This window comes from Ictidomys tridecemlineatus, chromosome 12 (genome assembly GCF_052094955.1).
Source record: "Ictidomys tridecemlineatus isolate mIctTri1 chromosome 12, mIctTri1.hap1, whole genome shotgun sequence".
NCBI classification, from domain to species: Eukaryota; Metazoa; Chordata; class Mammalia; order Rodentia; family Sciuridae; genus Ictidomys; species Ictidomys tridecemlineatus.
The window spans coordinates 64184250-64198305 of record NC_135488.1 but is presented as its reverse complement, the minus strand read 5'-3'; the positions used below and the strand labels follow the sequence as shown (position 1 = coordinate 64198305).

At 39.0% G+C, this 14056-nt stretch overlaps 2 protein-coding genes and 1 long non-coding RNA gene across 4 annotated transcripts; 1 reads left to right on the top strand and 2 right to left on the bottom strand.

The window, feature by feature from the left end:
- Window positions 1–440: 440 nt before the first annotated feature.
- Snrpg (small nuclear ribonucleoprotein polypeptide G) lies at window positions 441–8044 on the bottom strand. 2 transcript variants are annotated; one of them, XM_013357169.4, is made up of 4 exons: window positions 7904–8044; window positions 3996–4018; window positions 2891–3015; window positions 441–617 (listed from the first exon to the last, which is right to left on the bottom strand). In XM_013357169.4, the coding sequence occupies exons 1-4, from the start codon at window positions 7933–7935 to the stop codon at window positions 567–569; spliced, it is 231 nt and encodes a 76-aa protein (XP_013212623.1). In that variant the 5' UTR covers window positions 7936–8044; the 3' UTR covers window positions 441–566. The 2 variants fall into 2 exon arrangements, with proteins under 2 accessions (XP_013212623.1, XP_077885175.1); XM_078029049.1 differs by lacking the exon at window positions 3996–4018 and having other exon boundaries at window positions 7904–8021.
- Window positions 8013–9992, top strand: LOC110597828 (uncharacterized). Its single transcript, XR_002483610.3, has 2 exons — window positions 8013–8194; window positions 9786–9992. It is a non-coding gene; the product is annotated as an uncharacterized LOC110597828 (long non-coding RNA).
- Fam136a (family with sequence similarity 136 member A) lies at window positions 9155–13300 on the bottom strand. The gene is made up of 3 exons (XM_005322122.5): window positions 13119–13300; window positions 12043–12183; window positions 9155–10664 (listed from the first exon to the last, which is right to left on the bottom strand). The coding sequence occupies exons 1-3, from the start codon at window positions 13203–13205 to the stop codon at window positions 10476–10478; spliced, it is 417 nt and encodes a 138-aa protein (XP_005322179.1). The 5' UTR covers window positions 13206–13300; the 3' UTR covers window positions 9155–10475.
- Between the last annotated feature and the right edge of the window lie 756 nt (window positions 13301–14056).

Genomic DNA, 14056 nt, shown 5'->3' with positions numbered 1-14056 from the left:
GAGCAGTCGTTATCTGCAATACTACAACTTTTTTTTGGAGCACTCATACCAGTCCTCATGCGACTAGCTGCTGTCAAAATGCAGCAAACACTAGCTTTGGGTCTCATCCCATAACTTACTGTTTGTACAAATATTCTGAAATCTGAAACACTTCTGATCCCAAGCATTTGGATAAGGGATAATCTACACTTGGAAAAGTCAGAGTATAAGTTACCAGTTTACATGTTTCATAGTAACCCCACTCATGCATTCAGGTTGGCTGTTTCTTTCTCTCAGCACTAAAAAATGGAGAAAAATCCTTGTAATGTTTCACACTCAGTAAGATTCTCCTATTTTAATGTATAAATATACTTTTTAGAATCAGTCTCAACCATGAAAATTCATGTTAGAAAAGTTAGGAGCTAACATTCTATGTCTGCATTCAAAACATCTGACAAAGCTTTTTGCTACTGAAGTTTATTTAACAAAAAGTTTAATATGAAAGTGTACATGACCCAATTTTCAAGTCATAGTTAAACAGGGCTTCTGGAGGGAGGACACAGATTTCTCTGCTGAACAGCCGTTATTTATACTCGTTCTAAGGCTTCTAACATGATGATACTGTTTCCTCGTATTACCTGGAAAGAGAAAAGTAAATTTCATTCAGTAGATAATTTCTACCAAATCATTAATAGATTCTCCACATTACATATCAGTTTGAGAGACTTTTTTCAAGTCATAGGGCGACCAAATAAATCTTTTAATCCTGACATGAAAATAGTATACTAAGTCCTTTGGAAGAGATACATGATTTCTTTTCTTTTGGGGGTGCAGGGGGTACCAGATATTGAACTCAGGGGCACTCAACCAACCACTGAGCCACATCTCCAGCCTTATTTTGTATTTTATTTAGAGAACGGGTCTTACTGAGTTGCCTTAGCACTTTGTCATTGCTGAGGTTGGTTTTGAACTCATGATCCTATTGTCTCAGCCTCCTGGGCTGCTGAGATAATAGGCGTGTGCCACTGCATCCAGCCAATAATTACTTTTTGAGATGCCAAATCCCCACTGATTCAATTTACCTTTTAAACTTACAGGACTCAAAACATACACAGTCCTGTCCTTCAGATCTAAAAATCAATGGGAAAAACAGGCAAAGAAGGGTATATATGTCAGTACATACATATATGAAAAAACTTAGGAGGGAATTTGTGCAATATCAGCTGGACCTACTTAGGAAAGTGGGTAGAACTTCGACAGGGTAAATTCTCAACAGAATTAGGATGAAGACAAAGTATAAGGGAATAAGGAAAGAATCTAATTTGAATGTCACAGGAAAGACATGAAGGAAGGTGGAAACCAAGATACTTGGTATCCAATCTTAAAAGGTCTCAAATGCCAATCTTAAAATGGAGGGCATTTAACTGGCAAACCAATAGTTTAAAATAAAATAAAACTTAATGATTAGAGGAAAGACAATAACAGTCCTGGCAACAACATATGTAAATATGAATGAAGGTGCTTAGAGGCAGGAAGTTAGAGAGGGCCCTAGGAACACAGTGCCTGACTTAGTAAATATGCTATAAACAATGATAAGCCGGGATATTTATGAGAACATAGATGAAATGGTGATAAGTAAATTCAAGAGGGATAGAAAAACAAGTGGAAATTGGAAGGGACTGGAAATAAGAAGTTTCTGGTGGACTTATGGATCATGAAGATCTGTAGATCACAGACCAGTGAAGTAGAACTGAAGAATGAAAGGACAGGAGTGGGATGATAAAAAATATGATTATCGAAGTATTTATTAAAAATAGAGGCATTTTGGGCTGGGGTCTGACTCAGTGGCAGCATAATTCACAATAGGCAAATTATGGAACCAGTCTAGGTTTCCATCAACAGATGAATGGATAAAGAAAATGTGGTATGTATACACAATAGTTTTTTACTTAACCATAAAGAAAAATGAAATCACGTCATTTGCAGGGAAGTTGATGGAACCTGAGACCATTATATTAAGCAAAATAAGCCAAACTCTGAAAGTCAAGGGTTATGTGTTTTCTTTTATATATGGAAGCCAGAAAGGAAAAGAAAGGTGGTGGAGGTGGGAATCTCATGAAAATCAAAAGATCAGTAGAGGAAAGGGACTACAGAGTAAAAGGGGAAAGTGCTAGGGAGTGATACTGGCCAAAGTACATTGTTATATTGTGTGCATGTACACATATGAAATGAGTCCCATCACTATATACAATTATAATGCACCAATAAAAACAAAACATTCACAAAAACACAACACCAAAACTTTCTTTGGTAGCCACATAACTCTGGCCTAATGAATATAGGAATGTTTACCCTAAAATAAAGAGTCTAATTAACACACACACACACACACACACACACACACACACACACACACACACACCTTCTTTTCTCCCATGTGAATGGCTGTCATGATTATCCCTTGCAACTTTTACCTCGACTACTTTTAAATTTTGGGTGTGATAATCAGAAAATTAAACTTAACTATGTACACAAATAAAATAAAATCTCAAAGTCTATCCCACATCGATTGAATCAGACTCTGCATTTTAATAAGGTGCCTTGGGGATTCATATACATATTCAAGTATTACTTTACTACTTTATTGAAGAACTGATTATAGGTCTCTCTTATAAAGTTAAAAAATGATTTTTAACAGCTATTTCATGCTACAGGACCTTATAAGATTTTGTGTACTTGAAAACTTATTTTCAGGTATGATAAACCAAAAAGGAAATGGGAAGTCTTAATCTTCCCTGATATTTGCCTTTTATGGGGTCAATACTCTAAGTATAAAATTTACTGTAAGGGAACAAAATACATATTCTAAAGCAAGAATGAAATCTTTAATGGAGGTCTTCTCTTTACTTACCACCATTCCAATATTGTTCTGTTGTCCACTAGTTGCCATCTCCACACATTCATCTATTACAAGATTCATGAAGGGATCAAATCCCCGCAATATTCCTTGGACATGTCTGCCACCATTTAATTTCACTATAAAAAGGGAAAAAAGTTTTAATAAAACCATCCATTAACAGCCATTCGTTACTAACCAGGTATGATAAGACACAGGTAGCTGAGATGTTTGACCCACTATCATTACTATATGTCAAACACTGGCCTAAACATTTTATATTTAATTCTACATTTTAATTTGTAAGAACCCTCAACAGTAATAATATCTTTATCCAAGGGCACTGGAACTGAAGTTGTAAATTAATAAGCTTTAAGGTTAGTTTGTCACAGCTGAGATTCAATCAAACTAAAGACTGCTTACCTATAAAGCCTAATGCTCTTAATTCCTATGTACTTCAATTATGGCATGGGTCAGATTTTATTTTATTTTTAAATATTTTTATTTCTTTATGTGGTGCTGAGGATCGAACCCAGTGTCTCACACTGCTAGGCAGTGCTCTACCCCTGAGCCACAACCCCATCCCCTTTATTTAGGTTTAACAAATCTGTTTTTCCTATATATTACCAAGAAACAGAGTAAGCGCTCCTTGTCTAAATCCTTTGTGGCTTGTTTTTAAAAACATTTTTTTAGTTAGGTGGACAGAATACCTTTATTTTGTTTATTTATTTGTGGTGCTAAGGATCAAACCCAGGGCCCCATAAGAGCTAGGCCAGTGCTCTACCGCTGAGCCACAACCCCAGCCCTGTAGCTTGTTTTAAAACGAAAAAAAGGTTGATGGTTGAATTTTCAAATATTACAGCATAGAAAATTTCTGTTAATTTTATCAAAGTGAGGAAGGGTTTATATTAAATTATCCAAAATCTTAAGTGCTATTAGAAATTAGGTAAATAAAGTTGTCTGGTTAGCATTTTGATAAACCTACTTAAGGAATGGATGTGAATTAGAAGTTCTGTGTGCTTAAATTCTTATCAAGTGGCTCCAAACACTGGACACTAAAGATACATGTAAAAAGCAACTGAATAATTAAAAAAAAACCAAGACAAAGCAACAAACTTACATGATAACTTCTTGTCCATAAATCTGAAAAAACAAAGGGGTAAAAATTATATAACTGTTTCAAAAATTTTAAGCAAAAACAAGCACAAAAGTATGTACAATTAAAATAATTTGCTGAAATTTATACAATTGGAATAAGAAGTTTAAAATAGTAAAAATCTTATATTATTGTAAAGGGTGATGGATCAAAAGGTTACCTAAATTAGACATCATACAAAATAACAAAATTTGGGATGGTGCAAGACAATAAAACAGAACGTGTAGACTATATTAATCTACATTAAATTGAATCTTAAATGTGAATTTCAAAAGTATTACTGTTGTTCAATACCATGTTGTTGCTTCACTGACCCAATTTTCAATGACTGGATTTTATAATCAAAACAGAAAAACAAAAATCTGGTTATGTTCTGGTTATTTCCAAAATAGTAATCAAACTATATCCAATTCAATAAGTATTTAATTTTACACCTGAGATAAGAAGTATTGTTTTATTTAACCTATTAAGTCCCAAGATTTCAATTTTACAACTAGTTCAATGAAATTGACAGAGGTTCATTAAAATAGGTCAGAACTCATAATCTAGAGATTATATTATTACTTAATATCATATTACAATCATATTTTTATCAAAATATAACTATACATTTATTTAAGTAGTTCCACCCCACCTTGGGTAGTCCTGGGAATTGAAGTAGGGGCATTTTACCACCGAGCTACACCCGTAGCTATTTTTTTTTTTTTAATTTTTTTAGTTGTAGACGGACACAATACTTTTTATTTATTTATTTTTATGTGGTGCTGAGGATTAAATCCAGTGCCTCTCATGTCCTAGATGAGCACTCTACCACTGAGCAACAACTCCAGCCTGTCCAGCTCTTTTGATTTGAGGTAGGATTTGGCTAAATTGCCCAGGCTGGCCTCTAACTTGTAATCTTCCTGCCTTGGCCTCTCAAGTAGCTGGGAAATTATAGGTATGTACTATCATGCCTGGCTATATCTAAGTTTTATTTTCCCCAGTACTGGAGATTGAACCCAGGGCCTTGTGTATGCTAGACAAGCTCTCTACCATCAAACTACACCACAGCCCTTATATTTAAATTCTTATAGGTGTTTCACATCTGGGACTTTGGGACAAAAAATAGGTTAATATTAAAACATTAAGCTTAAGTATTAAGGGCAGTTCTCAACACAAAACAATAAATGTATTTTTTTTGAAATTTCAGTTAAATAAGAAAAATCCCATCTCAGTAGGATAGTATGTGAACATTAAGCCATGCAGCCAAATTAATTCCTACCACTTTAAGTTAAAGGCCAGAAAATATGAAATTTTGTTCAATTTTTTTTGGGGGAGTGGTGGTGTTACAGGGGATTGCCAGGGTTGTTCTACCACTGAGCTGCCCAATCCCAGCCATTTTTGTTTTTATTTTATTTAAAAAAACTTTTTTTTTTAGTTGAAGATGGACACATACCTTTTACTTTATGTTTATGTAGTACTGAGGATTGAACCTAGAGCCTCACACATGCTAGGTAAGCGCTCTACCACTGTGCTACAACCCCAGCCCCCAGCCCTTTTTATTTTGAGACATGGTCTTAACTTGTGATCCTGGTGTCTCACCCTCCCAAGTAGCTGATATTACAGTCATGGTACCTGGCCCTTTAAAAAGAAAAAAAAAAAAATTTTTTTTTTTTTTAAATGGTACTGGGGATTGAGCCCAGGGCCTTGCACTTGCTAGGCAAGTACCCTGCTATGCCCCCAGCCCCATTCAATTTTAATGTAAAGGTATCATGGAAGAATTCAAAGATAATAACACATGGGGACTGACTGTAGGCAGGAATAAACACATTTACAAATAAAAATACATTTATTAAGTATAATGAATAAAATCATACATTTTAGTAGGACCTATGTTTAGCAGCATATTATAACAAGAGCTTGATTCTTTCTTCTTTTTTTAAAAAAATATTTCTTAGTTATAGATGAACACAACACCTTTATTTATTTATGTATTTATGTATGTATGTATTTATGTGGAGCTGAGAATTATATTGTTTACCACCATTTTACAGATGGGGAACCAAGGCTCAGAAAGTTTAAGTAAATTGCCCAAAGTCACCCAGTTAGTGAGAAAGTGTGTGCAACACAAATGGTTCAGTTTGACTGAAGAAAAAGACACTCAAACATCAGTGGTTGTTAAGATTTGATGCTTGGAGTTTAGGAGGAGGGACTCAATGCTAAGATATGAAATCTGGACTTTATTTTGCAGACAGTGGTAAATTGTTAAAACACAGTCAATCATTGGCAAGACTTATCTGGGCATCAAACTTTAAGATGTGGGAGGGTCAATTAGCTGGGCCAAGGTATCACACCCTCAGCATTACTGACATTTGGGTTCAGATACTTCTTGGTTGTTGAAGGCCATCCAATATCTTGTGGGATGTTTAGCAGCATCCCCAACCTTGACCCACTAGATGCTGGCAGCACTAAACTCCTCAGCCCCATTTAAGAATCACTGAGAAATGTTGAGCTAGGAGAAGAATACAAAGATAAAAGAAAGTATCTGCAGGAAACTAAAGAAAGAAGAAATCTACTCATTTGCAGGAATACCTGATAGGATTTAACAATTCATAATATCTAAGAATGAGAACTAGTTTCATTCTCTGAAATTCTCAAATATTTGTCAAGAAACAGGAAGGAAAACTAAAATTACACGAGAACAGTCCTTTTGCTAAAAAATAATCACCATTTTACCAGTCTCTGATGAATTCAGATACCTACAAGACTTCATTCATCAGCTCACCAACAAAATAATTTTTAAATAAACGTTGTCACAAAAATCTCTATTCTTCTTAATGCTGGAACTTATGGTTTAATAATTTTTCTTCTTTTTTGCTGTACTGGGATTGAACCCTAGGCCTGGAATGTTAGGTAAACACTCTACCTCCAATCTTATACCCAGATAATAATTCTTTAACAAATTCAATTAAAATACACACAGATTTGTACACAGTAGTTGCTTTGATAAAAATGTACATTTAAATACAAACGCTTCCTTATGTCTATCTTTTTTTCAGGACCACTAAAAAACAGATTATACAAAAGGCAGATTATATGGCTGTGCAATCCAATTAACACATGCAGATAAAGAACGATGTATAAATTACTACTTGGTTATAAAGAAGACAAGTACTTCGTAGACAGGACATACGTTAAGTTCAGGCAAAAAGTTTTGCGGAGGTTAAGCTTTAAACCGGGAACTACTTAAAGACATCTATGGTGATTCTACCAGGCGCAGAACAAAACTCCAAAGGACTAGCCTTTTTTGGTTAGAAAAATTAATGTTCTCACACAATTCTAACACCAGAACAAGACATAACACCACATTCAAGTTTAACTTAATTACAACAGGGCAAGAATGTATCGAAACAGCACGTGGTACCCTATTCATATGTAGGATTTCTTTCTTCTTATTTTTTTAATATTTCTTAGTTGTAGATGGACACAATACTTTTATTTATTTATGTGGTGCTGAGAATTCGAACCCAGGGCGAGTGTTCTATCACTGAACCCACAACCCCAGCCCTTGTAAGTAGGATTTCTATGTATGAATTACAAATGAACTTAAATTTAAAAAGGAGAAAGAAAAAAGGAATGGAATTTCTTAGTAAAAGCTCAAAGAAATAGTTATGCAATTTTGTCTTTTCGATTGCCCGGGCTTCCGGCTCGAAAGCCAGACCCTGGTGTGAATCCCGAGGGGCTTCAGGTCCGAATAAGAAATGGGCAGAAAGGGGCCCAAGCCCGTTCGGCATACACACGCCAGTCACAATGGCGGGAAATGGAAAAGACTTAAAGAAACTTGGGGCAAACATGGAAGCGGCCTTTTCCGTGCGGACCTCACACATACTCACTTTTTCAGCTCGGGAGGATGAGCCTTGCTCATATTGTCTACTCTTCAAGCTCAAAGCCGCTTCGAATCGGAATTGGCGGCCTCCTTCACGCTACCGCGGTAGACTCGGCGTTTTACGATTGACGTCACCGGCCCGATAGCCAATCGTTGGTCGGTAATTTTTACATCTCACCTCGCGATACTTACAGGAAGTCCAAGCACGATGGTCAGGCGCCGGTTTCCGGTTACGTCGTGGGCAATTGGCCTTGTCGGAGAGGAGGGGCCTTGATTGTTTCCTTTTTGTGAAGTTGAGGTAAGTCAGGTGTCTGGTTCTGGGTAACCCCGGCCAGTTATGTTTGTGGATCATGTTGCTTATTTTCTTTATATATGCCGAATGGAAATGAGTTCTGGAGGAGTGGGCCTATGATATTTCTTTGGCAGGAATTACTACTTTGTTCCTGGGCTTTCCATAACACCCAAATTAGTGATTTAGAAGTAAGGCTGCTGGGTCTGTCTCCAGGAATTTGAACCTAGAGCCTTGGAATGTGGTCCCTATTGATGGCCCAGTAATTCTTTCTTCTCTCTCTTTTTTTTAGTTGTAGATGAACACAATACCTTTATTTATTTAGTTTTTTTTAAAAAATGTAGTGCTGGGGATCAAACCTAGTGCTTCATGCATGCTAGGCAAGCGCTCTGCCACTGAGTCATAATCCCAGTCCCCAGTAATTCTTTTAACACTGCCTCCAGAACTCCATTCAATGTACCACGCACCCAATGTATGAAACGCGAAGTGCAGCGTAGATATTCTCTAAGGAGGTATTGATTTTCAACATCAAGTATACAAGTCTAAAAAGTGGATTCCCATTTGTTTTCTGTTGTTATCCTAAACAGTAAAATCCAGATTAAAGTTAAATGCATTCCTAATGTTCAGTAAAGACAAAATACATCATATATTTGATGTATGATGGTACTCAAAAATCCTAGGCACTGAATTTTCTCTTGAAGGGTCATAACAATGTAGCTTTTCCATTACTTGCTGTTACTGTTGAAACTAGAAACTTGTCATATGGCTTTTTTAGTTTCTTTTCTTCATTAATGGATTTCAAGTCATCATGTCCTAGCCTTCCCTCTGTGAATTGGTCCTACATCTGAACATATAATTAATTTCCACTCTTCCATACATCTTAAAAAAAATTTCACACATAATGAGAAGAAACATACTAAGAAAGTGACAAAATAACTGTCCAGATACAAAGAAACATCATCACAGGGAGATAATGAAACTATTTATTTTAAAACCAAACCACTAGGAAAATATATTACAGCCTTGACAGAGCAAACAGAGAGGCTATACTATCATTTCAAGTAATAAATTTGTAAAAAAGACAACATGCTCCTTATCCAGAAGTTAAGGTGCCAAGCTGGGGCAGAAATATTGCATGTTGCAAAGGCCCCAGGCAAAAATGGTAAAGGTTACTGTGTGGGTTGTCCCTCCTTTGCTCTCAAAGTGGGAGTGGGTGTCACAGTTTTTCCTAGCCCAAGCTGTTTACTTTTTAACTTTTCTGTTGCCAGGGGATTATCTCCATAAGGCTCTGTTAATTCAGGGAACTAAATAAGAAATGCTGGATTTAGGCTTCTGTTCCTTTCTGTTCTATGAAACGCTGTTGTTTTTTTTTTCTTCTTCTTCTTCCAAGGACAGTACTTCACAATTCCGTTAGCTAGTGAACAGTCACTGTTTTACTATTTCCAGATACTGGTATATGTATCACAATCAAAATTCCTTTCTCTTAAAGGGGGAAAGATTATTCTGTCGCTTTGCTGCAGAATGCCTCAAGGCTCATATGCTGGTAGAAGAAGCTCTGCTTCCCATACTTAATGTGACATTGCCTCTTGTGTTTTTGCAGTGGTCTCCCAGCTGAGAGATGCAATAAAAATGTCAAGAAATCCATATCTCGATGGCCATAAAGGGTATACACAAGGAAGCTTGAAGCTTTCCAAGTTCTTATTCAAACTATTCTCCCTCTCAGATTCACATCTTAAGTCCATTTCATGCCTTGTATATAAAAAACTACCAAACCAAATAAAGATCTGGAAATCTTTCCCCTCTCCTAGATTAGTGATCTCCTGGATTTTGTTTTACAGCTTATGGAAAATGGTATGTTACTTCTGGTAAACAGGAGGTTGGCAACAAACAAAAAACACCTCTTCTCAAACTCTACCAGGTCACTGGCAGTCTGGAAGAACCTGCCATCCTGTAGATACCTGTGTTGTAAGAATCTGGTACCTTAGAGGACTCTGGCTTGGTACAAGGGAGCTTTCTACTGTCAGGATAACCACTTGCCATGTAAAATTTAGGCTCTAAAAGGCTCTCCCATCCTTTCACTCAAATTTTAGCACCATTTTTTTTTTCCCATTTCATTTTCTTGGATCAAGACACAAAGGAACCAGTGTCTAGAGTCAAGTGATATATGCCTTAAACTTGCTGCCATCCTTAGTTTCTTCATTCATATAAACTTTGCTTAAGAGACTAAAAATTCTCAATCCTTTTAAAATAGATTCCTGCTCTGAGCCCCAGTGGTCACTGGCAAGAACTTTTATTTCCCAATGGATGAGAGAGACTCTTTCATCTTCTTGGTCATAGTTGGGATGAGTTGCATGTGGTCATCCACACACTTGGTCACACAACTGTCCAGTTGCCGCTTCACCTGAAGCTCTTTATTCCCAGCATCTATTGAATCTTTGGCTTTGTCGTTGCAATGCATGGTACACCGGGCCAGGCGGTCCTAAAGCAAGAAGGAAGAGAAGGCTGAGAGGCTGGGTTCCATTTACTAAGTGCTCATCATGTGCTAGTCTTGGCATTCATATCTGGATCAGTTAAAGGAATACTAAGTTCAATTAATTAAGATTGTCTTGGGTGAAACAGAAGGTCACACCAGGAAGATCCAGACAAACCATTACTAGAAAGAAGGGGAACAAGAGGGTAAATTATGTGGAAACCACTGTACTATCTTGAAACGTATTGATTCTTTATTGTCTGTTTTTGTGACAGAGGAACACTCAATTCAATTCAAATATTTATTGAGGACAGTCATTTTTCTAATGTTGTGGAATACAGCAATGAGTAAACAGATACAAGTTCTTGTCCCCATGGAACTTGCATTTCAATGAGGGGAGAGACCAACAAAATCAGTAAGTGGACCTGTTGAGGAAACCATTGGACATATGAATCTGGAGTTCAGGAGTGAGGTCTGGTCTGAGATTGATTAGGTGTGATTCTTTTTCCTGTGAATGGAATCTCAGGTTATGAGAGACTGGTTCAGAAGAGGGCTCTAAATATAAATGGAAGAAGGGAATAAAATGGAAAGGTAAAAGACAGCTCTCTTAGGAATGTCAGGGAGTGTTTCTGAGCCAGGCATCAGTCAACAAAAATGCTTCATATAAATGACCATTCTCAGTGACACCAGAACTGCCCCTTGGGTGAGGCAAGCAGGGGTAGTCTTGGGTGGGTCTTGTAAGTTCACAAAATAAATGCAGGGTTTTGCTCTAACCGTGTACCTTTAAAAACTGTCTTATTCTACTTTCCTGGGAATTCTGTCTTAAAAATGGATCAACATATGTTTTAGAAAATTTTATACTACATAGCATACACACTATCTGTATGTGTCTAAAACACTCCAAACTTTACAACACAAAGTATAAGGGCTTTTGGTCATAAACTCCCCTGGCAACTCCTTTTTTTTTTTTGTCCTGGAGATTTACCCTGGGGCTCTTAACCCACTGAGCCATATCCCCAGTCCTTTTTTATTTTGAGACAGTGTCTTCTTAAGTTGCTTAGGTCCTTGCTAAATTGCTGAGGCTGGCTTTGAAATTGTGATCCTCCTGACTCAGCCTCCTGAGCTGCTGGGATTGCAGGCTTGTGCCACCACACCAGGTCTGGTAATTCCTTTTTACATCACTGTTTTATGGAAAAAGATAGTTCAACTTAATACTCAACTTTCAGGATCTTTTCAAAATTTCAAACCCTGGGAAGATTGATTAGCCATAGGACTATTACAAATTTAAACAGAACTAAGACACTAAAGCCAAGAGCCTAAACAAACACTTGTTATCTCTTGCAGAGTACATCAGGGACTAGACACCTCTATTTGGGGTATTCCTCACCTGGAACTTCTCCAACTCACTGGTCACCAAGGCCTGGGCTTGAGCCAGAGGTGCATGGCAGCGCTCAATGCACTGGTGTACTTGCTGCATGGAAGCCTGGCTGTCTTCACAGCAGCTGGCGCTGCACCGGAACATGAGGCCCTGGGGAGAGAGGACAGAGCCTGGTCAGGTAGAAAAGCTTCAGAGGGACAGAGATGATCAAGTAGTAAATACAAGGCTTAGGAGGCTACATGTGTATTTACATGTCTCTCTTAACCTGCTTTTACCTTCCATTAGAATAGATATCAGGACCTTAAAACCACGACCAAGAAAATTATCCTGTGCTTAGTACAGTGTTTCATGGCATTCTTATGGCTAGCTCATTGGTGCCTGTTGGTACCAATGGCTGAGTGGATAGGGAAGGAAGAAATGGACAAGTGAAACCAGGTAACCCACAGGTACAGAGGTCGGCAACCTAGTAATCTTACTTCCACCAAATGGCATTCGACCAATTAATCCTTGACTCAAGGGACAGTATAAAGGAAACCCACAATCCGGTGAGGGAGGTGGGACGAACAATCACAAAACATTTAGGGCGGGGGGTGTGTGTGTGTGTCAAAGCAGAACTGTACACACACTAGCGTTTTGTAATGCAAGGTTCGGGGCAACAGAACCGGGCATGACCTGGCTATTGGGGAGACCGGGAGATTTTTTTTCTACTTGACCTTCCATCTTGTCCTTTCTGGGTCTCGGGCTGTTCACCTGCGTAAGGGGCCGAGCCAGAGAGGATCGGGGGGCGGGACGAACGCCCCACACACCCAAGCCTTCTAACTCTGGCCCGTGGAACCCTCTCATCCAGGTCGAACTGGGTGGACAACGGCCTACCGCGTGGCCGGGCCAAGGATTTCACCCGATAAACCTAAGCTCCAAAGCCCTGTCTGAGGGCGAGGCGGGCTGAAGGACGCCACGGTCACCCCAGAGGCGCCCAGACTCGGTCTGCAGGGATGGGACAGCGGTGCCGCGCATAGAGCAGCAGCTGAGGGAGTCTGGGAATCAGACCGCGGGAAAGGGGACCTCAGTTCGGTCCCCCTTGTTACCTGCATCTTCCGGATGTTCTCCCTCTCCACACTCTTCACCATGGAGTCCACCGCCTCCTGCACCCGGAGCTGCTGCACCTCCGCCATGGCGACCCCGCGCAACGCCGCGCCGGCGCCCACATGGACTCAGCGCACGTTCCGCCCCTCGCCGCGGCGTCCCGGCTCTCCGGCCCGCCCTCCCCAGGCCCGTGCTGCTCCCTGGCGTCCAAAGGGAGCAATTGCACGCCAGCGTTTGCGCACGCCGCGCAGTCCCTGGTCCGCCTACCGCAGGCTCGTGCGCAGCCAGCCACCAGCAATCGCTGGGATGTGCGCCCGCCCGGCAGCGAGCGCTGCGGCTGGTTGCCCACCTGCCTCCCTTTTTTCTCTCCTCCATTATTTCTTCTTCCGTTCCATCCTTAAAATTCTTAAAAAAAAAACAACCCGTGGAATTAACATACAAACACTCAGATCAACTTGATGAGTTTTAACAAGCCGTGTCCATTGCCAAACTCCGCTCTTTCTGTTACTATTGATTACATTTTTCCCATTCTAAAGCTTCATGTGTATGTGATTATTGAGCATATACTCATTGTGTCTATCTTTTTTTCCCCCCATTTAGCATAATGCTTTTGAAGTAGAACCATGTTTTTGGTTCCCTTTTTGCTGCCGAGGAGTATCACTTTGAATGGGCAACCACACTTTATCCTTTCCCTTGTTGGAAGGCATTTTTGTCTTGTCCAATTATTAGCTATTATGAATAAAGCAGTCACTAGGAACATCTCTTAGCAAGTTTTTTGCAAGACACAGAATTTCTTTAATCTTGGGTAAATATCTAGAAGTAATATTGGGTACGTGTGTGTGTGTGTGTGTGATATATATATATAATAAAAAATTAGCATCAAGGGCAGGGCGGGGGGGTACAGATATCCAATCAATGGCGAAGCATATATGTGAAAGCA

What these genes read in the sequence shown, in the direction of transcription:
- Fam136a (XM_005322122.5), bottom strand. Translation starts at nt 13,205, where the DNA reads ATGGCGGAGGTGCAGCAGCTCCGGGTGCAGGAGGCGGTGGACTCCATG. An exon ending in AGAACATCCGGAAGATGCAG is followed by an intron (nt 12,184 to 13,118) that starts GTAACAAGGGGG and finishes CTCTCTCCCCAG; the next exon opens with GGCCTCATGTTCCGGTGCAG. An exon ending in GTGAGTTGGAGAAGTTCCAG is followed by an intron (nt 10,665 to 12,042) that starts GTGAGGAATACC and finishes TTCTTGCTTTAG; the next exon opens with GACCGCCTGGCCCGGTGTAC.
- Snrpg (XM_013357169.4), bottom strand. Translation starts at nt 7,935, where the DNA reads ATGAGCAAGGCTCATCCTCCCGAGCTGAAAAA. An exon ending in CATCCTCCCGAGCTGAAAAA is followed by an intron (nt 4,019 to 7,903) that starts GTGAGTATGTGT and finishes TTGTTTTTTCAG; the next exon opens with ATTTATGGACAAGAAGTTAT. An exon ending in TATGGACAAGAAGTTATCAT is followed by an intron (nt 3,016 to 3,995) that starts GTAAGTTTGTTG and finishes CCCTTTTTATAG; the next exon opens with TGAAATTAAATGGTGGCAGA.